Below are 22689 nucleotides of genomic sequence, written 5' to 3' on the forward strand. Positions count from 1 at the left end.
CTGTCTCTGCAGGTGGGTGAAGTTTGAGGAGAAGGTGGAGGAGGGCGGAGAGAGATGGAGCAAGCCCCATGTGTCCACGCTGACCCTCCACAGCCTGTTTGAGCTGCGGACCTGTCTGCAGACAGGAAGCATCCTGCTCGACCTGGAGGGCTACTCACTGCCTCAGATCGTGGGTGAGTCCCGCTGAACGTCTCCGCTGTTATGTCCCCCCCCAGAAAACTTGTTAAGACAACTGTATTTATTTTAATTTCTTTTTCTTTTTTACAAGTGCCTGGCTCGAGCCAGTCACAGACTGACAGCCCTAGAGTTTCTGTGATAACGGAATCATGGAAGGAATCTCAAAATTTAGAGTTTCAAAAAGCTATAAGACCAGTCCTTCCAGATAAAACAAAGAGTTTTTGTGATTGTTGTGGGGCAAAAATCCTTCATTATGTGGCACGTTTTCTTAAAAAAATGCGATGGAATATGCTATATGATATTTATGCAATTTTATGCGATGAAATTGCGGGAACTTGAAAAAACTGGGGTTTATGAATGCGGGGATTATGAAATCATGCAAGCCCCGCATATTTTCCTCGCATTTTCGTTGCAAAAAAGTCCCATAATATATCTTAGCAGAAAGTTGAAAAATGTTGCGTTTACTTCACACAAGAGCAGCCTTTTTCCTCTGTTGCCATGGGAACGTTATGAAGTGACGTCATTACGCAACGTGAACATCATTGAAAAGCAGCGTGTTGGGGGGGGGGGATCACTTTCTTTTCTCTTTTTCATCAAACCGCAGTTTTTGTAAGTTCCCGCAATATCATCGCATAAAATTGCATAAATATCATATAGCATATTCCATCGTATTTTTTAAGAAAACGTGCCGCATAATCAAGGATTTTTTGCCCGCAACAATCACAAAAAATCTCTGAGTGAGGGTTACGGTGAGGGTGAGGCCTAAAACACCATCGAGCCCCCCCGCCACCACAATCTGTGGGTAACACTGAACTGTTGTATCCTTGGCAGCCCCAGGATTCCCAGCATTCATTTCGGCATTCAATCAGAATCACAGCAACACACAAACGCTAACAACCAACCTTTTTGTTTTTACAATTTCCGTCTGCTATTTCATTATTAAATTCCCTTCTGAGAATGTTTTAGGCAAGAAATTAACTGTGTAGAATAGATGTCAAAAATAGGCAGTGTTATAAAAATGTATGGCATATTAGAAATGTGCTCCAAATTTGCTTCATAAACTGCTGACAGCAGATAGCTCTGCAGGAGTATAGCTCCTGCTGTATTTTTACAAATGTTTACCATGTGAAGCACTTTGTGACTTTGTCTGTAAAAGGTGCTATATCAAATAAACTTATTATTATTATTATTATTATTATTATTATTATTATTATTATTATTAGAGATGGCCCGATACCATTTTTTGCTTCCCGATTCTGATACCTGAACTTGCGTATCGGACGATACCGAGTACCGATCAGATACCAGTGTGTCATATATTATATTAGGTTTTAACAGCTGTATACTACTATCTCTGTATGGATGTGATATGATGTATAACAGCTGTATACTACTATCTCTGTGTGGATGTGATATGATGTATAACAGCTGTATACTACTATCTCTGTATGGATGTGATATGATGTATAACAGCTGTATACTACTATCTCTGTATGGATGTGATATGATGTATAACAGCTGTATACTACTATCTCTGTATAGATGTGATATGATGTATAACAGCTGTATACTACTATCTCTGTATGGATGTGATATGATGTATAACAGCTGTATACTACTATCTCTGTATGGATGTGATATGATGTATAACAGCTGTATACTACCATCCCTGTATGGATGTGATATGATGTATAACAGCTGTATACTACTATCTCTGTATGGATGTGATATGATGTATAACAGCCGTATACTACTATTACTACTACATTTTGTATTATATACATATTTACAGTGGGGGAAATAAGTATTTGACCCCTTGCTGATTTTGCAGGTTTGCCCACTTACAAAGAATGCAAAAATCTACAATTGTAATCATATGTACATTCTAACAGTGAAAGACAGAATCCCAAAGAAAATTCCAGAAAATCACATCATATGAATTTATTAAAATTGATAACCATCTGATGAGGAAAAACAAGTATTTGACCCCCTGGACAAACAGCAAGTATTCGGGCTCCTACAAGCCAGTTAGTCTTTCTTTAAGACACAGCCCCAATCCGAACCAATTATACACCTGCCTCACCTCGTTACCTGTATAAAAGACACCTGTCAACACCCAAACAACCAGCATCCAACATCACTACCATGGGCAAGACCAAAGAGCTTTCTACGGACATCAGGGACAAGATTGTTGATCTGCACAAGGCTGGGATGGGCTACAAGAGAATCGGAAAGCAACTTGGAGAGAAAAGATCAACTGTCGGTGCAGTTATCAGGAAATGGAAGAAGCACCACACCACCGCCAACCTCCCTCGGTCTGGGCCTCCACACAAGATCTTGCCTCGTGGGGTGTCCCTGATCATGCGAACGGTGAGGAATCATCCCAAAACCACAAGGGGGAACTGATGAATCAACTGAAGGCAGCTGGGACCACAGTTACAAAAAAACGGTTGGTAACACACTAAGCCGTCATGGATTGAAATCCTGCAGCGCACGCAAGGTCCCCCTGCTCAAGAAGAAACATGTACAGGCCCGCATGAAGTTCGCCATTCACCACCTGGACAACTCAGAAGAGGCCTGGAAGAAGGTGATGTGGTCAGATGAGACCAAAATAAAACTTTTTGGCCTCAACTCAACTCGTCGTGTTTGGAGGGCAAAGAACACCGAGTACAACCCAAAGAACACCATCCCCACCGTCAAGCATGGTGGTGGCAACATCATGCTTTGGGGGTGCTTTTCAGCCAAGGGGACGGGACAACTCCATCGTATTGAGGGGAGGATGGACGGGGCCATGTATCGTGGAATTCTGGACCGACATCTCCTTCCCTCAGTGAGAGAGCTGAAGATGGGTCGAGGATGGGTGTTTCAGCACGACAACGACCCTAAGCACACCGCCAAAGCAACAAAAGAGTGGCTGAAGAAGAAGCACATCAAGGTTCTGGAGTGGCCTAGCCAGTCTCAGACCTGAATCTGATTGAAAATCTTTGGAGGGAGCTTAAAATTCGAGTTGCCAGGCGACAACCTCGGAACCTGAATGATTTGGAGGCTGTCTGCAGGGAGGAGTGGGCCAACATCCCTGCCGAAATGTGCACAAACCTTGTCACCAACTATAAAAAACGTTTGACATCTGTGCTGGCCAATAATGGCTTTTCTACAAAATATTAACATGCTGTTTGTCCAGGGGGTCAAATACTTGTTTTTCCTCATCAGATGGTTATCAATTTTAATAAATTCATATGATGTGATTTTCTGGAATTTTCTTTGGGATTCTGTCTTTCACTGTTAGAATGTACATATGATTAAAATTGTAGATTTTTGCATTCTTTGTAAGTGGGCAAACCTGCAAAATCAGCAAGGGGTCAAATACTTATTTCCCCCACTGTATGTCAGTTATAACGGGAAAAAGAACCTAAATAAACTACTTTAACGTAGATTTTCTTTAGGGCTTTATTACGTGGTATCAGATCGGTGCATAAACTCCAGTACTTCCCGATACCGATACCAGCGTTTTAGGCAGTATCGGTATCGGACCATCTCTGATTATTATACTCAACAACGGTATCCTATATCTTCCTCATATCGTGCAGCCCTAGTTCCATCCATGCAGAATCCCCTTTATGTGTTCATGTGAATATTCAACCGGGCTCTGAACTCTGACTGCAGATGAGATTGTGGATCGGCAGATAGCCGATGGTCTCGTTCATCCGGATCTGAAGGAGAAGATCAGCTTTGTGTTGCTCCGGAAGCACCGCCACCAGACCAAGAAGCCCATCCACCGCTCGCTGGCCGACATCGGGAAGTCCTCCAGCGCTGCACCCAGTGAGTTTGTGCGCCGTCTGTGTTTGCTTTCCGACCACCGATCACCGAAAAAGCAATCTTAACTTTCTAATCAAATCCCAATGCTTTTGTCTTCTGCCCCCGATGATCACCGCCTGTTACACCTTTGCTCGTAAAAAAAAAACACCTCTTCTGTGCTCATCGTTTTCACATCTGCTGCTACTGCTGCTGCTGCTGCTGCTCTGTCAGACCGCAGTCCTCAGGTTAATCTGAAATATAGCACTAATTCAGCTTCTGGGATCCACCGCTCCACAGAAGACCTACACACTCGGCAGTCGAGCAGCCTTAGCCGCCTGCGTGAGTCTGAACGCACCACACAAACACACACACACACACACACATACACACACACACACGCACACAAAGTTCAAACGTAACCCGACAAAGGCAGTGAAGAAAAAGTTACACACAAAGCCCCAGTGTGTGGCCTGTGTAGTTGTTCATTATCAAAATCTGTGTTGCCCGAGACTGAAGGCAGGACAAATTCAGAAACCAGATCTCACTCAGAACACCATGGATGGATTTATTTTTCAAAGTTTGTATGCGTGTGGAAGCACCAGAGACACAAAATAACACCCCAAATCCCAGAAAAAGGGATTTTTTTCATAATATGGGCACTTTACCAAATTTTCCTATTGAGTGCTTCTTCCACCACCAATACACACTCAACATTTACAGCTGTTGACCTAAATTTCAAACTCTCTCACTTCCTTAACTTTTCTGCTTATTCATATTTTTTTTAACACACATAAATAACTGATCCCAGCTAACTCCCTGCTGCTGCATGATTTCAGCACTTGCGATGGCTTAGTGTGTGTAACCACTCACTATGAATACAGTGTGTTGGCCATATTGTACGTTTACTTTAGAGATCATGGTCATATTGTGTGCACCTCGGCTAATCTATTTTGTGAATCTAACTGGGTGAAAAGGATTAGGAAAGGCTCTGTGTGGTATGTTCTTGTTCTCTCTTTGTTCAATTTCATTTGTTCCCAAATCTGCTTTGAGAAAGAAAAAGAAAAAAAGGGGGGAAATGACTCATTAAAATATAATCCCCCCCACAGGAACAACTTTTCATGGTGAAATTCTGGCACACACTGCAGACTTATAACCATTTTAATTGGAGGAAATTTGCATTTGTTTACTCGGCTATTAAAGAATGAACTCACTGAGAGACTTGTTGTTTTTAAACCTAGGATGGCAAATTGTGTGTTTTAAAAATATAAAATACAAGTGTGTGTGTGTGTGTGTGTGTGTGTGTGTGTGTGTGTGTGTGTGTGTGTGTGTGTGTGTGTGTGTGTGTGTGTGTGTGTGTGGTTCATTTGCAGATCAAGCCCAGAGCCGAAGCATGAACGATATTTCGGACACGCCAAGCACAGACCAGGTAACTGTTATGTTCAATATTAAGTGTGTGTGTGTGTGCGTGTGTGTGTGTGGGCGTGCGTGTGGGTGCTTTTGTAAGGTTCAGCTTCCACTAGTCTATATCCTCGACGTTCCACTTCCGGGATTGCGGCTTTTCTCCAGCTGTGTGGAGTAGCCAGACCTTCCTTTGGAGGAGGGTCTGGCTACTCATAAGATTCCACATACCTGTACTCCTAATGCAGGGTTTTACAGCGTTATTCTGAGTACTAAGGCTTAGCATACTCTACATTTATATTCTCTATTCTTCTTGTCAACAAATCGCTTGGTTTCTCAATACCTCACAGGCGTAATTTCCTATTAGGATAGGGGGGGTTACATCTCTCCCAATAATCCAAACTGGGCTTTTTCCAACGTTTTTGTTGCTTTTCTCTGAGTTTAAGTCGCCTTTTTCAAGGTTTTAGTTTTGCCTTTTTTAATGTTTTTTTATTTATTTTTTTACATTTGTTGCTTTTTCCGACATTTGTCGCATTTTGATGTTTTTTTTTTCACTTTATGAGTTTTTTTTAATATTAATATGAGTTCCCCCAGCCTGCCTATGGTCCCCCCCAGTGGCTAGAAATGGTGATAGGTGTAAACCAAGCCCTGGGTTTCCTGCTCTGCCTTTGAGAAAATGAAAGCTCAGATGGACCAATCAGGAATCTTCTCCTTATGAGGTCATAAGGAGCAAGGTAACCTCCCCTTTCTCTGCTTTGCCCACCCAGAGAATTTGGCCCACCCATGATAGAGAGAGAGACATCATGGCTTTCAAACGGGTGGGCAAAGCAGAGAAAGGGGAGGTAACCTTGCTCCTTATGACATCATAAGGAGAAGATTCCAGATCGGCCCATCTGAGCTTTCATTTTCTCAAAGGCAGAGCAGGATACCCATTTCTAACCACTGGAGGACCATAGGCAGGCAAAGGGGAAGCTCCCTTAATTGAGAATTTTTCTGAAGGATATATTACAGTTACAGTTTCCCTGCGATTGTGTTTCTAGTGGACAATCCACTGTAATGGTTGCACCATGTCACAGAGAGCCTGAGGAGCCTGTTCATGTCAGCACTTCCAGCTGAGATTGGAATTTGCAAATGCAATGTAGTCGTCAAATCTTAACACGTTCATATGTCTCAGGACGTGACAGCGATGTGATCTGGTTGGCCTTTGGCCCAATATTTTCAATACACGATTTTGTGTTTGTGTGTGTTAAACACAAACACAAAGTTGAGGCTTGTTTTTTACGTGGAGGCACACAGAGTCGTCAGAACTCGTTAATCCCTCTAATCCACACAGCCTGGTAGCTGTTGACTTGTGTTTGTGCATGTGCCTGCACGCGTGTTTCTACGTATCATCGTGTGTCGGTGTGCAGATTTCTAAGCTTCTGTTGTTTCTCTGAGCTTAATTGTTTGAATCTCTACCCTAACAGTAATTCAATTCAATTTGATTTAGTAGTATCAAATCATAACAAGAGTTATCTCAGGACACTTTACAGATAGAGTAGGTCTAGACCACACTCTATCATTTACAAAGACCCAACAAGTCCAGTAATTCCCCCAAGAGCAAGCATTCAGTGCAACAGTGGGGAGGAAACACTCCCTTTTAGGGAGAAACCTGGGACAGACCCAGGCTCTTGGTAGGTGGTGTCTGACGGTGCCGGTTGGGGGTGTGATGAACAGTGACAATAATAGTCACAATAAACATAATGGAACTAGGACTAGAAATAGTAGTTGTAGTAGTTCATGGCGTAGCAGGACGTAGTAGGGCGTAGCAGGTCACTACAGGATGTAGCAGGGCACTGCAGAGTGTAGCAGGATGTAGCAGGACGTAGCAGGACACTGAAGAGCGTAGCAGGACATAGCAGGACGTAGCAGGGCACTGCAGAGCGTAGCAGGATGTAGCAGGATGTAGCAGGGCACTGCAGAGCGTAGCAGGATGTAGCAGGATGTAGCAGGATGTAGCAGGACGTAGCAGGGCACTGCAGAGTGTAGCAGGATGTAGCAGGATGTAGCAGGGCACTGCACAGTGTAGCAGGATGTAGCAGGATGTAGCAGGGCACTGCAGAGTGTAGCAGGATGTAGCAGGATGTAGCAGAATGTAGCAGGACGTAGCAGGGCACTGCAGAGCGTAGCAGGATGTAGCAGGATGTAGCAGGATGTAGCAGGACGTAGCAGGGCACTACAGAGTGTAGCAGGATGTAGCAGGATGTAGCAGGATGTAGCAGGGCACTGCACAGTGTAGCAGGATGTAGCAGGATGTAGCAGGGCACTGCAGTGTGTAACAGGGCGTAGCAGGACGCGGAGCAGGAAAATTAAAGTTTCAGTCGCTCGCTTTTTCTTCATTTGGGTAAATATCTTGACAAGAACTTCAATGTGATCCTTTGAGTCTGCTTTAATTATTTGTTCACAGAAGCTGGCAGGCCATTATGCACGCTCATACAGTACAAGTACGAGAGGTCATAGCATGTACTGTGATGCCTACTAGGGGGAGACAGCTGGCAACTCAAATGGATTATTCTTTCAAGGGTTATTTCAGGGGTTTTCAACCTGGACCATATTTTCCTATGTTTTTGTGTGTAAGGGACTGATGGGAACAATGATCTTTGAAATTGGTCCAGTATTAAGTTTGAACGCTGTAACCGGCAGCCACAGACCGGGTGGCAATGAAACCCTATGGGCCAAATGTGCATTGTCAATTTGGTCCACTAAAAGTGCTGTTTTTGCCGCTGACAGGCTCAGATTAATATTCTAAGTGTCTGACAACATTATGGAAAGGATCCCTACAGAGATAGACCTTTTTGAAACCTCTTTAGGCCTTTCTGTTTAACCAGAAACAGCTATTACTTTTACTTTTAGCGTGTATGGAGCCAATACATTTTCACATGTAAATCGCTAAACTATGTCTTTATTTTAACCCAAACTAGAGTTGTGATGGTTGGAAAAGTGGAAAGACAGATTTATTTAGTTTCTGTCGACTTTGAATGAAGTGTGTTTTACGATGCTAAAATTACTGTTTATTTACATGGAGTCTGGTGGGTTTAGCAAACGCAATTTCACGGAGGTTTTAAGTTTAAAAAAAGCACCTTACTCTTTAAGAGAAAAGTCGACCTCCTTAGTAATCCTTTGCATAATGTTGTCAGACACACTAATGTTGTTACTCACTTAATACTGGACCAATGTCAAAGACTGTTGTTCCCATCAGTCACTTAGACACAACAACATAGGAAAATAGTTTCCAGGTTGAAAAAAAAAAGGCAGTTACCCTTTAATTCGTCGATAGCATTGAGAGATTAAAATGTGTTGTTTGTGGTTTCTTAGGGCCAAGAAGTTGTGGGAGAATGAATGAGGACCAGTTGTTGAATTGACTCCGAAAGCCGCATTAACAGATTATGAGGAGATTTTAATTTTAAGCACCCACCACTCCGCTGCCTCGTGTTTTCTTGGTTCGGAGGAGGAGGAGGAGTGCCCCGGATACTGTAGAAAACGTGCTGAGTATACACAGCCACCCAAACAGCTCTGTGAGGCTGAAACCCAAATTGAAAGATGCATAAAAGTTGCTCAATGGTGTTTTTTGCCCCCAACTGCTCCTTCCAGGCAGTCTGCAACCGCTGCCTTCAAGGCACCTAACCTTAACCATAACCATAACCATAACCATAACCATAACCAGTGCCTCCCAACGCTGCCTACCAGGCAGCGCTGCCTACCAGGCAGCGTTGGGGGCAAAAAAACACAGATAAACATAAAAGTTGAGGTCAAACGTTTGTTTTTGATCCTAACTAGTCACGGTGCAGTCTATATATCGACAACGTTCCACTTTGGAGATTCTTCCTGTGCCGTCGGATATTCCGCCGGATGTCCCTCATTTCGGCCGAATGTCCGTCTCCTTCCTCTGTCTCTGTGTTGGGGTTCTAACCTCCGGTGTGAGGACTGTGGTTAACTGCTCCTCAGATCTCTGCAGGGTAAATCCAGACAGCTAGCTAGACTATCTGTCCAATCTGATTTTTCTGTCGCACGAGACAAGATGGTGTAAAAATGCGGTCGATTTCTAGACGAGACCTTCAAAAAGTGGTCTTGAGACCGTGATGGATCTTGAGTACAACAACACTGGTGCTTTCGTACCTTCCCCTCTACTGGAGCTGAAAACATTTGAGAAAGGAAGGTGAGAACATCCAGCGAGAGCCGGACCAACTGAAAACACAGCTGTCCAGGTTTAAGGGGGGAAGGATCTACCTTTTTAATTTAGTCCTTCTATTGTAAATACCGATCAGTGTTTTCTGCTCCAGTCCGATTATTTTAAGTCAAGTCAGGTAGAACTTTATTTGTCCCCAAAAGGGCAATTGGTTTCGCAGCAGTGACCACACAAGATCAATACAAATACAGCAATAAATAGCAAACACGTAAGAACAAAAAAACTAAACAAATGTAAACTTAATTCCAATTAAAACAATTTAAAAAGCAATGTTTATCATGCATAGTTGTGGTCAAGCTGTTATGACCTTATCCTATTTAAGTTTACTGCTCATTGATATGATTTTGTTCATTGGGTTGCGATGATTGTTGGATAGTGACTCAAACCAAGCTGATATATTGAAGGTTATTACTGATTCAATGAAAAAAAAAAAAGCTTCCAGGACTGACTGTTGAACCTGAAGTCTGCAGAGTTTCCTACAGAAAAAGAGGCTCTGCTGACACATAGAAAAATATAGTTCTTAATGTTTGGTTGTTGCATTTTTTGTCTAAAATCCTAGATTTTCTGTATCGCGTCCGTTGATCGTGGCACACATCAGCACAGTGGTGTAGTCTAATGTATTGTAGTGGGTATACTGTACTGTATATTGGCCAGAATCTGAATTTCGGGGGGGGCGGGGGGCATACAGACATAGCCATACACAGATGACAATTCAAAATATATCAAAAATATAATGGAAAGGATGTTTTTACATGTAATTGGGCATTTTTAAGTGGGTATATGGAAGTCCTGGAGCTTTTGTAGTGGGTATAGGGCTGGGCGATATGGACCAAAAGTCATATCCCGATATATTTTGGCTGAATATCGATATACGATATATATCCCGATATTTTTTTCCGCAAAGTGAGAGCAAATGTTCAGTCAAAGCCAAAATCAAATATGACATGTCACAAGTAGTTTCATAGAAACAGTTGCAAAATCAAATAAATAATAAACCGGTTTCTTCACCTGGTTCATGATTAAATGCTCAGCTGTTCAAATAATAAAATGTAAACCTAAATACTGTATAACAGGAGTACCTTTTTTGAAATCAAAGCTCCATATTTGTGATTCGTTCCAAAGGTCAATTAAGCTTTTGATATTAATATAATCTACTTTGTTCAAAATGTAATGCCTCATGCCTGTAAGCCTAGGTTTATAGTCCCATTCTTCCACTTGATACTGCTTCCACTTAAGTAAACTAAAAGATGAACTATCGACTACAAAACAAAGAAACTAATTAATGTGTTAATACAAAGAATATTTATTATGATCGGTTCACAGATCTGAGTCAAACGGAAACTTCACCCTTCTGAACTAAGAGTTTCTGCTTCAAGGTGAAGTTTAAAACAGACTGAAATGTCCAGGCTCATTCCTCCACTATTTATTTCTGTATGTATTTATGCGTTACGTGTCATTTTAACGGGCACTGAGCTCCAGATCCTGCAGCCGCAGCGGTCTCTGCTGCCCGCTGTAGCTTCTCTCCGTCCGCCTGCCGCCCGGCAAACTTAGTGGAACTTTCCGCCGATATCGACATACAGGTCGTCCTGGACTACGTGTAAGATCCTACCGATCACCACTCTGTCTTTGGCTGGTCCGATTTGGATCAGCGGGGACCCGGCGCAGCAGCGAGGCAAAGCTGTGTTTTTACCGGGGAAGAGACGCTGCGGCCGCCACGGAGCTCTCCGCCTCCGCTGCCGCCGGAGCTCAGGTTGCTGGTCGAAGGCGGCATACATAATCATAAAACACATTGTCACCTGTTAAATGTTATTCATTGCTGTTTGTTCTTTTCATTTCCTCTATCGAACATAATTAAGCAGTACAAAAGTCCGGCATCTTTAGCGTTGATCTGAATGCTTCGGACCCCTGTTCCAAGATGGCGGCGGTTTTGACGTATGTTTAGAACCTCAAGGCGACATCTGTGTATATATCTATGGGAGCAAGGATCACATTTGAACTATATCGATATATTCGATATGGTCTAATTCCATATCTCATTTAAAAATATATCGATATATTTTTTATATCGATATATCGCCCAGCCCTAAGTGGGTACACTGCGTATCACGTAGACTACACCGCTGCATCAGCAGTTAAGAAAGGTCAGCTGCAGCGGCAACATGCCTCAAACACGTCATGTCTTCTCATGCGCCCCCTGTTTCTGTTCCTCTCTCTTCTGCCAGTTGAAGAATAAGTTCATGAAGAAAATTCCTCGTGACGCCGAAGCTTCCAACGTCCTGGTCGGCGAGGTGGATTTTCTGGACAAACCCTTCGTCTCGTTCGTACGTTTGGCTCAGGCCACCACTCTGGGAGGCCTCACCGAAGTCCCCGTGCCCACAAGGTGGGTGTCACTTATTCATTTCAGTTCAACTCAATTAACTTTATTTGTCCCCAAGGGGCAGTTAACAGGCACAAATGGTAGCACATAAAAGGACAGTTCACAGACACAAATACGAGTAAATATATAAATAAATACAGGGTAATGCATTGCATAATGCTGTGCGTTCTAAAGCGTTAATCTAGTAAAAGTTAAATAGGTCTCCTCTTTTATTTCTCTCCATAGAGTATGTGTTTTTAATTCATAAGCCTCTCAACCTTCTCTTCTGACAGGTTTCTCTTTATTTTGCTGGGTCCTCATGGCAAAACCAAGGCCTACAATGAGATCGGCAGAGCTATCGCTACACTCATGGTGGACGATGTAAGTGACTTGAAGTGGTGGAAGAAGTAGTCAGATCATTTACTTAAAGGGTAACTACTGTTTTTTTCAACCTGGAAACCCTTTTTTCTTATGTTGTTGTGTCTAAGTGACTGATGAGAACAACAATCTCTGACATTGGTCCAGTATTAAGCGAGATAACTGCAGTCGGCAGCGGTGAAACAGGCTACAGTGTAAGTTAATAAGGCAATTGTCCAGCTTGTATTTACCTTTACAAAAGTGCTCGTTTTGCCACTGACAGGCTCAGATTATTATTCTATATATAAAGTGTCTGACAACATTATGGAAAATGATTTTTAAGGAGGTCGACCTTTCTGTTAAAGAGTAAGATCCTTTTTTTTAAACATACTGTAAAATACATAAATCCGCAAAATTGCATTCGCTAAACCCACCAGACTCCATGTAAATAAACAGTAATTTTAGCATCGTAAAATACACTTCATTCAAAATTGACAGAAACAAAATACAACTATGAAAAGCCCTTTTGGGTCGTCTTTCCACTTTTCCAACCATCACAACTCTAGTTTTGGTTGAAATAAACACAGATTTTCATGTGAAGGTATGTTGGCTCTATACACGCTAAAAGTCCTGTTTTTTTAAATGGAGTCTGGTGGGTTTAGAGCTGTTTCTGGTTAAACAGAAAGGTCTCAAAGAGGTTTTAAAGGTCTATCTCTGTAGGGATCCTTTCATAATGTTGTCAGACACTTAGCATATTAATCTGAGCCTGTCAGCGGCAAAACAAGCACTTTTGTGAAGATAAAGCTGGACATTTTCCCTATCAACTTACATTGTAGCTTGTTTTGCCGCTGCCGACTGCAGCAATCTCGCTTAATACTGGACCAATGTCAAAGATTGTTGTTCCCATCAGTCACTTAGACACAAAAACATAGGGACATATGGTTGAAAAAAACTCTAGTTACCCTTTTAGTAAAAACGCTGTGAAAATACTCTGTTACAAGTAAAAGTCCTGTATTGAAAATGTTACTTAAAAGTCTGTAAGTATCATCCGGAAAAGGTACTTAAAGTATTAAAAGTAAAAGTACTCGATGCAGAAAAATCCTTATATTAGAAACTGGAAACAATCTACTAGTAGGCCGTTATATTGTTGGCTAGTTTAATTTATAATAAAACATTGTATTTTATAAACTACATGTGTTCTGTGCGCAGAAATCTTAATGTGTAAAGTAACTAGTAACTAAAGTAACTAGTAACTAAAGCTGTAACATGAATGTAGTGGAGTAACTAAAGTAACTAGTAACTAAAGCTGTAACAGATGAATGTAGTGGAGTAACTAAAGTAACTAGTAACTAAAGCTGGAACAGATGAATGTAGCGGAGTAACTAAAGTAACTAGTAACTAAAGCTGGAACAAATGAATGTAGTGCAGTAACTAAAGTAACTAGTAACTAAAGCTGGAACAGATGAATGTAGTGCAGTAACTAAAGTAACTAGTAACTAAAGCTGGAACAGATGAATGTAGTGGAGTAACTAAAGTAACTAGTAACTAAAGCTGGAACAGATGAATGTAGTGGAGTAAAAAGTCCAATATTTCTCTCTGAAATGTAGCGGAGTAGAAGTAGAAAGTGGCATGAAAAGAAAAGACTCAAGTAAAGTACAAGGACCTCAACATTTTTACTCAAGTACAGTACTGGAGTAAATGTACTTCACCGCTGGTGACTGGCATTGTCCCACCTCCAATATACACGTTCAATCTGATTTAATTTAATTCTTTTCCCCGTCAGCTGTTTAGTGACGTGGCCTACAAAGCCCGGGACCGTGAAGACCTGATCGCGGGTGTGGATGAGTTTCTGGACGAGGTGATTGTCCTCCCTCCAGGAGAATGGGACCCAAAAATACGCATCGAACCCCCCAAGAAGGTCCCATCGGCAGAAATGAGGCATGTACATTCATCGCTTAATCATATCCTTAAACATCATTAACCCTTTGAGGGTGAAAGACGCCCCGGCGCGTCCAAACGACGGTTGACCAAACCCCTACTCAAAAAAGCTATACTACAAAAGTTAATTTCAGACTTTTATGTACTATCTTTCATCATATAGTAACACTACTTTGTGAACCTAAAGACTTTGGTTAACTCATTTCAAGCACCAAAACAATTCGTACAACACATCATGAGTTAAAGGTGCTGTAGGTAGGATTGCGAGGATCAAGGACTTAGCCAAAAAATGTGAACATTGACAACTTCTCAGTCCCCCCCTTTCAGGTATAGCCCAAAACGGTCTCCTAAGCCCCTCCCCCCACAAAGGAGAATGGATGAGTGTACATGAGCAGTGATTGACACGCAGTTAGACACCCCCTCTGGCCCTGATTGGTGCATCTGAACAGCGAGCTGTGGATTTTTACAAGAGGTGGTTTTTTATAACCTGCTTCATGTAGTTCTACTGAAACATAGGGTCAGTTTCAGCAAATATAACAGAAAGTTAGTTTTATAAGTCATCTCTACTGCACCTTTAAGGTTTTTTTTTCAAAAGAGATTTGAGGAATTTCAAAAAGCCAACATCGACGTTTCAGCTTTAGCGCCATATTATCTCTTTACACGTCTGGGACGCATTCGGGTCTCACTATACGGAAAGCTGAGTTTGTTCTGAACATTTTGATGTTAAACACATGGCGATCGGATATATGAAAATACCCTAAAAACTGTGAATTTAAGAAGATGTGTGACAATGCCCATAGATCCTTTTATATGTTCACACTTTGATACCTATCATTATTTGCATTTTTTTTCACGTCTCCAGATCACTTCTTGACAAATGCCTTTTTAAATGAGCCCTGTGCTGGTTCTGTCTCCATGTTTCTCACAGGAAGTCGGTGCTGAACCTCAACGAGCTGGGTCAAATGAACGGCTCGGCCGGCGGCGCGGCCGGAGGAGAAGACACGGAGTTACCGGCTCCACATGAGCTCGGAGAGGAGCTGAAGTTCACCGGGAGGTATGAGAGCACTGGGTCATATACAGTACAGGCCAAAAGTTTGGACACACCATCTTATTCAATGTGTTTCTTTATTTTCATAACTATTTACACTGTAGATTCTCACTGAAGGCATCAAAACTATGAATGAACACATATGGAATTATGTACTTAACAAAAAAGTGTGAAATAACTGAAAACACGTCTTATATTTGAGATTATTTAAAGTAGCCACCCTTTGCTTTTTTTGATAACTCTGCAAACCCTTGGTGTTCTCTCAATGAGCTTCATGAGGTAGTCACCTGAAATGGTTTTACCTTCACAGGTGTGCTTTGTCAGGGTTAATTAGTGGAAGTGTTTCCCTTATTAATAAAAAAGCAAAGGGTGGCTACTTTGAAGAATCTAAAATATAAGACATGTTTTCAGTTATTTCACACTTTTTTTGTTAAGTACATAATTCCATATGTGTTCATTCATAGTTTTGATGCCTTCAGTGAGAATCTACAATGTAAATAGTCATGAAAATAAAAAGGAAACGCATTGAATGAGAAGGTGTGTCCAAACTTTTGGCCTGTACTGTACGTTGCTACGTTTTTTGGTTTTTAAGCAGCGTTTTGAGCCAGAAGCGATCTCCGTGCACACAAATGTTTTCAGCTCCAGTAGAGTACGAAAGCACCAGTGTTGTAGTACTCGAGATCCGTCTTGGGGCCCTATTTTAACAATCTGAAATGCAAGTAGCTTTGTGGGCGGATCTCGGGCGCTGTTGCTATGATACCGGCGGGATTAGCACCAATGACTTTAGACTAGTACCACTGACTTTAGACTAGCACCACTGACTTTAGACTAGCACCACTGACTTTAGACTAGCACCACTGACTTTAGACTAGCACCACTGACTTTAGACTAGCACCACTGACGTTAGACTAGCACCACTGACTTTAGACCAGGTTTTTCCTGGTCAGTGGCGGAATTATTTTCTGAAACTGCAAAATAGCACCATGGAACATTTGCGCTGGAACTCTCCTCCTCTTTTGGCTGAACCGCCCCCGGGAGCGCAAATACATTCCCTAATTTACCGACGTGCGTCTGTGGAGAGAAAAGTCCGCTGTGCATCGGGTGCAAAATAGGAAAGATACATGCGTCGTTGTACAAAGGCAATTGCGCTGAGTGCAAGATAGGGCCCTATGTCTCAAGACCACTTTTTGAAGGTCTCGTCTAGAAATCGACCGCATTTTTACACCATCTCGTCTCGGTCTCGGATGAAGAGGACTCTGGATTTTATTTCAAAACCGGTCAAGACCACAACTGCAGGGATATCAACTAATTGTCTGTGTGTTGTCAAATTTTATGTGTTAACATCATTACTGTGATTGGATGTAAATCTTCCTGCTTCAAATGCAACCAATAACTTCACTCATTTCTAATTTGAAATGTGTTACTGTTAACCCCCCTCTCCACGCCCCCCTTAACACGCACTGGTCTGGTCTTGGTCTTGACTCAGTCTCAACCCCTCAGGGCCCTATCTTGCACCCGTCGCAGCGCAGGGCAAAGCCCGACGCAAGTCTCTTTGCAGTTCAAGACCAACCCAGTTGTCAATTTCCCGTCCAGCACCCACGTCGTCTTTTAAATAGCAAATGCAACTGCGTCCATCTGTGCGCCCATGGGCGTGCTGGTCTTACAGGGAGGTGTGTTCAGGTGCATTCTGGGCGTGCTGGTCTTACAGGGAGGTGTGTTCAGGTGCATTCTGGGCGTGCTGGTCTTACAGGGAGGTGTGTTCAGGTGCATTCTGGGCGTGCTGGTCTTACAGGGAGGTGTGTTCAGGTGCATTCTGGGCGTGCTGGTCTTACAGGGAGGTGTGTTCAGGTGCATTCTGGGCATGCTGGTCTTACAGGGAGGTGTGTTCAGGTGCATTCTGGGCTTGCTGGTCTTACAGGGAGGTGTGTTCAGGTGCATTCTGGGCGTGTTGGTCTTACAGGGAGGTGTGTTCAGGTGCATTTGGGCCATATTGCTGTATTGATGCAGTGGGAAGTGATCGCGCCATTGACCAAAAAACAACAACAAAACCTGGTCTAAAGTCAAGCAGCATTTCCTTGTTATTTTAACAGCAAATTAGTAAAATGCTCCTAGGCTCGTGCACAGCGCGCGCACACTATACTTGTTACACACACAGGGACGCACAGCAGCAGCACACACATTCAGAAGATTACAAATAAAACGATCACGGTGCAAATCCTCTATCATAACAGCAATGCTCCAAGGTCCAAACACGCCTGGCTTTTAAAGGGACTGGGAGATGACCTCTGATTGGTTGATTGCATGTTACGCCCAAAACACACCTCTGATTAATGAAGACACTAAGTACAACCCTTTAGGACCAGGCGCCTGGCGCACGGAGCCTTTTTTTCACCGTCAAACTAGCAAAAGTGGATTTGGACACGCCCTAAACACACCTGCACCAGGCGCTTCACCCCATGTGCTTGGATCGTTAAAATAGGGCCATCAAATTCTGTCGCTGCGTACGAAATTCCACCCTAACATGCTATTTAGTATCTAAAACAGTATGTGAGATTTTTTTAGTATGTCCGAAACCTTAGTATGAAACCATTAGTACACAAATAGCACACTATTTCCGGTTGTTACGACCCTGAAGATCAGGAAGTAACCATTGATGTAGAAAATAAAAAGAAGGATGGGAGGCGCTGGTTACAAGAAGTTCAGTAAATGTATGAACAACACAACGAGTGCAACGCCGCTCCACGCCAACTGAGGTCAGAGACCAGACAAAAGGCGAGCATGCCCGGTGCAGGCAGAGGCCGATCTAAAAGGAAACAATACAATCCCGTTAGAAGAGAAACTAGGTTACGAACTAAAGACCAAGCACACGATAATCACTCTCCTTTTTTCCTAAAAAAGGAGTAACACTGGCTTAGCGCAGCACTGCCAGCACACCAAGGCTATGGGAAAAACAAGCGGCCGTTTCAGGGTTTCGTCCCTCCTTTATCCAGGGAGCTGGGCCAACACAGTTGTGCCCAGTCAGCAATTAACAGCCACCCCGGAAAAAAAGAGGGAGAGGCACACACACACACACACACACACACACACACACACCTACGCAACACCGGTAAAATATCACAGTATGCAATACTGGACACTACGTCGGCATAAATATCCCAAAATGCAGACAAACCAAGGAGCTCTATAAGCGAGAAAACAAGACAAGACCTATCATGTGTCACAGGGGTGCAGGATCATCCGGGTTCTGTCATCGTAACGATGTTCCATAATCTTGGTCTTCCAACCACTGCCCTCTGGAAAGAGAGTTCAAAGTCTGAGGGCAACACATCACGCTTCTGTAACAGTACTTATCCCCTGCCACTATTAGGCTCCTTAAAGGTCCCATGACATGGTACTCTTTGGATGCTTTTATATAGACCTTGGTGGTCCCCTAAAACTGTATCCGAAATCTCTTTTATATAGACCTTAGTGGTCCCCTAATACTGTATCTGAAGTCTCTTTTATATAGACCTTAGTGGTCCCCTAATACTGTATCTGAAGTCTTTTTTATATAGTGGTCCCCTTACTGTGGTCCTTTTATATAGACTGTATCTGTGGTCTTTTATATAGACCTTAGTGGTCCCCTAATACTGTATCTGAAGTCTCTTTTATATAGACCTTAGTGGTCCTCTAATACTGTATCTGAAGTCTCTTTTATATAGACCTTAGTGGTCCCCTAATACTGTATCTGAAGTCTCTTTTATATAGACCTTAGTGGTCCCCTAATACTGTATCTGAAGTCTTTTATATAGACCTTAGTGGTCCCCTAATACTGTATCTGAAGTCTCTTTTATATAGACCTTAGTGGTCCCCTAATACTGTATCTGAAGTCTCTTTTATATAGACCTTAGTGGTCCCCTAATACTGTATCTGAAGTCTCTTTTATATAGACCTTAGTGGTCCCCTAATACTGTATCTGAAGTCTCTTTTATATAGACCTTAGGGTCCCCTAATACTGTATCTGAAGTCTCTTTTATATAGACCTTAGTGGTCCCCTAATACTGTATCTGAAGTCTCTTTTATATAGACCTTAGAGGTCCCCTAATACTGTATCTGAAGTCTCTTTTATATAGACCTTAGTGGTCCCCTAATACTGTATCTGAAGTCTCTTTTATATAGACCTTAGTGGTCCCCTAATACTGTATCTGAAGTCTCTTTTATATAGACCTTAGTGGTCCCCTAATACTGTATCTGAAGTCTCTTTTATATAGACCTTAGAGGTCCCCTAATACTGTATCTGAAGTCTCTTTTATATAGACCTTAGTGGTCCCCTAATACTGTATCTGAAGTCTCTTTTATATAGACCTTAGTGGTCCCCTATTACAGGTCCAGAATTACAGCCACTAGAGCCAGTCCCACAATGATCTTTCCTTAAGATGTGCCATTTCTGTGTCTGTAGCTATTGAGGAGGAGAGAGGGGGGGCAAGGTGGGGGGGTGGTCTTGACCAACTGCCACTTTGCTTGTTTGAAAGCCATGATGTTTCTCTCTCTCTCTCTCATGGGTGGGCCAAATTCTCTGAGTAGGCAAAGCAGAGAAAGGGGAGGTAACCTTGCTCCTTATGACCTCATAAGGAGAAGATTCCTCATTGGTCCATGAGCTTTCATTTTCTCAAAGGCAGAGCAGGATACCCAGGGCTTGGTTTACACCTATCACCATTTCTAGCCACTGGGGGGGACCATAGGCAGGCTGGGGGAACTCACATTAATGTTAAAAATATTCATGCCATGGGACCTTTTAATGCTTAGGCACTTTGCAGAGTAAACCTGCAAATTATTCAAATGCACTTTATAGATTTCACAAGACACTTTATGGGAAGTTGCAATAGCACAAGGTCTTTACAGCTTTTTACTGGTTTGAATGATTGTCTATTTGATTGTACTGTATGTTCCTGTGTATGTATTGCCTTTTTTAACCTGACTGGCACCAAAACAAATTCCAATAAACTATGTTGACATGGCAATAAAGTATTGAACTTGAACTTCTTATAGGTTTGCAGGCGGATTATGGCTGGACATCAAGCGGAAGGCCCCGTGGATTTGTAGTGACATCTACGACGGCTTCCACATCCAGTCCATCTCCGCCGTGGTCTTCATCTACCTTGGCTGCATCACCAATGCCATCACCTTCGGGGGACTGCTAGGAGATGCTACCGACAACTACCAGGTCTTCACAAAGGCTGCAACTGACCATTGTTTTCATTGTGGATTATAACTATGGATAATAATTATAATTGGACATCCCCTCACAAGTTAATTGACGTCTTTCCGTCTGTCTGTTCCTTCTCTTTTCAAAGGGAGTGATGGAGAGTTTCCTCGGCACTGCTTTGGCGGGGACTGTGTTTTGTGCTTTCAGTGGGCAACCTCTCATCATCCTCAGTTCAACTGGACCCATTCTCATCTTTGAGAAACTGCTTTATGAATTCAGCAAGTAAGCAAAAGCACACAGATGTGTGTGGTACTGGGTATGGGTTGGGGGGAATGTGCATTACCTTGGGCTTTCTCTGTGTTGGCGTTCTAACCTCGGGTGGATCTGTGAGGACTGTGGTTAACTGCTCCTCAGATCTCTGCAGGGTAAATCCAGACAGCTAGCTAGACTATCTGCCCAATCTGAGTTTTCTGTTGCACGACTAAAACCACTTTTAAACGTACACATGTTCCACCAAAACAAGTTCCTTCCAGAGGCTATTTTGCAGAGGCACCGTCATTGTATGCGGGGGCTTAGCTCCGCCCAAGACGATTGTGATTGGTTTAAAGAAATGCCAATAAACCAGAGCACGTTTTTTTCCCATCCAGGAGTGCTGTGTGTACTAGCCAGACCCTCTTCCGCAGCGCTGTGGAGGAAGGTCTGGCAATGCGAGACTACTTTAAACGTAATACTGTTATTGTGAAAACGTGTAACAAATAAAATAATTAAGTTATTAGGTTTCAGTCACTGCTTTATATGTTTCAGCGGCCGTTGCAGTTGAGTTTAGCCACAAAAAACACTAGTTAAGATTAGAAAAAAAGATCATGGTTTGGGTTAAAACACTGGTCCCCTAAATAGTACTCCCAGGACATGAACACCTGTTTCCTGGGTGATAGTCTTGTGTTTTCTCCTTAACTTCTTCCGGGACACGAACTCCAATTCCCTGCTTGGTCTTGACTCGGTCTCAACCTCTCAAAGTCTCGGTCTTGTCCTGGTCTCGATACACTCTGGTCTTGGTGATAACTTGATCTCGGTTTAGGTGGTCTCAACTACAACACTGTTATTTACAAACAGCAACTAAAATATGATTTGACAATTTCATTACTGAGCTCTTTCAGACATTTCAGGAGGTGTGTTCAGGTGCATTCTGGCCGTATTGCTATCTTGAGGCAGCGGAAAGTGATCGCGCCATTGACCAACAAAAACTTGGTCTAAAGTCAATAACGCAGCATTTCATTGTTATTTTAACAGAGCATTAGTAAAATGCTCCTAGGCTCCTATGCACAATATGCTTGTTACACACACAGGGACGCACAACAGCACACACACATGCAGAAGATTACAAATAAAAATATGGCGGTGCAAATCCTCCATCATAACAGCAATGCTCCAAGGTCCAAACACGCCTGGTTTTTAAAGGGAATGGGAGACGATCTCTGATTGGTTGATTGCATGTTACGCCCAAAACACACCTCTGATTAATGAAGACACTAAGTACAACCCTTTAGGACCAGGCGCCCGGCACACGGACACTTTTTTCCCACCATCAAACTAGCAAAAATGGATTTGGACACGCCCTAAACACACCTGCGCCAGGTGCTCCACGCTGTGACCTTTTAGATCGTTAAAATAGGAATTTAAAAATAAAGGTTCATCTCAAGGATGACAATATGCATCTATGTTTTCACTTTGTATGAATTGAATCGGTATATCTCTCTCAACAGGAGCAACGGTATCGACTACATGGAGTTGCGTCTGTGGATCGGCATTCACTCGTGTCTCCAGTGTTTCCTGCTGGTAGTCACGGACGCCAGCTACATTATCAAGTACATGACGCGCTTCACAGAGGAGGGGTTCTCCAGCCTCATCTCCTTCATATTCATCTCTGATGCCATCAAGAAGATGGTAGGTAGCATGTAAAAGGGACAAACGCCAGGTGTTTAAAGCGCTCATATTATGCTCATTTTCAGGGTCATAATTGTATTTTAAGGTTGTACCAGAATAGGTTTACATGGTTTAATTTTCAAAAAACACCATATTTTGTTGTACTACACAGCTCTCTCTCACTGCTGCAGCTCCTCTTTTCACCCTGTGTTCAGGTCTCTGTTTTAGCTACAGAGTGAGACCTCTTTTCTTCTTCTTCTTCTGTACTATCTTTGATTGCACTGCAC

At 42.6% G+C, this 22689-nt stretch overlaps 1 protein-coding gene across 6 annotated transcripts in view; it reads left to right on the forward strand.

Annotated features, from left to right (window-relative positions):
- slc4a5b (solute carrier family 4 member 5b) overlaps positions 1-22689 on the forward strand; it is a 71665-nt gene that overhangs the window by 14037 nt on the left and 34939 nt on the right. For 5 of the 6 annotated variants that reach the window (XM_028601817.1, XM_028601822.1, XM_028601823.1 and 2 more), the window contains exons 4-14: positions 13-173; positions 3841-3996; positions 4204-4311; positions 5343-5398; positions 11818-11975; positions 12245-12332; positions 14092-14246; positions 15175-15300; positions 20323-20497; positions 20628-20761; positions 22243-22423. In XM_028601817.1, the coding sequence (XP_028457618.1) occupies positions 13-173; positions 3841-3996; positions 4204-4311; positions 5343-5398; positions 11818-11975; positions 12245-12332; positions 14092-14246; positions 15175-15300; positions 20323-20497; positions 20628-20761; positions 22243-22423 (1498 nt within the window). The remainder of the gene's footprint in view (positions 1-12; positions 174-3840; positions 3997-4203; positions 4312-5342; positions 5399-11817; positions 11976-12244; positions 12333-14091; positions 14247-15174; positions 15301-20322; positions 20498-20627; positions 20762-22242; positions 22424-22689) is intronic. The other variant, XM_028601818.1, reaches the window with a different exon arrangement.

The sequence above is a fragment of the Perca flavescens genome, chromosome 16, assembly GCF_004354835.1.
Source record: "Perca flavescens isolate YP-PL-M2 chromosome 16, PFLA_1.0, whole genome shotgun sequence".
Lineage (NCBI taxonomy): Eukaryota > Metazoa > Chordata > Actinopteri > Perciformes > Percidae > Perca > Perca flavescens.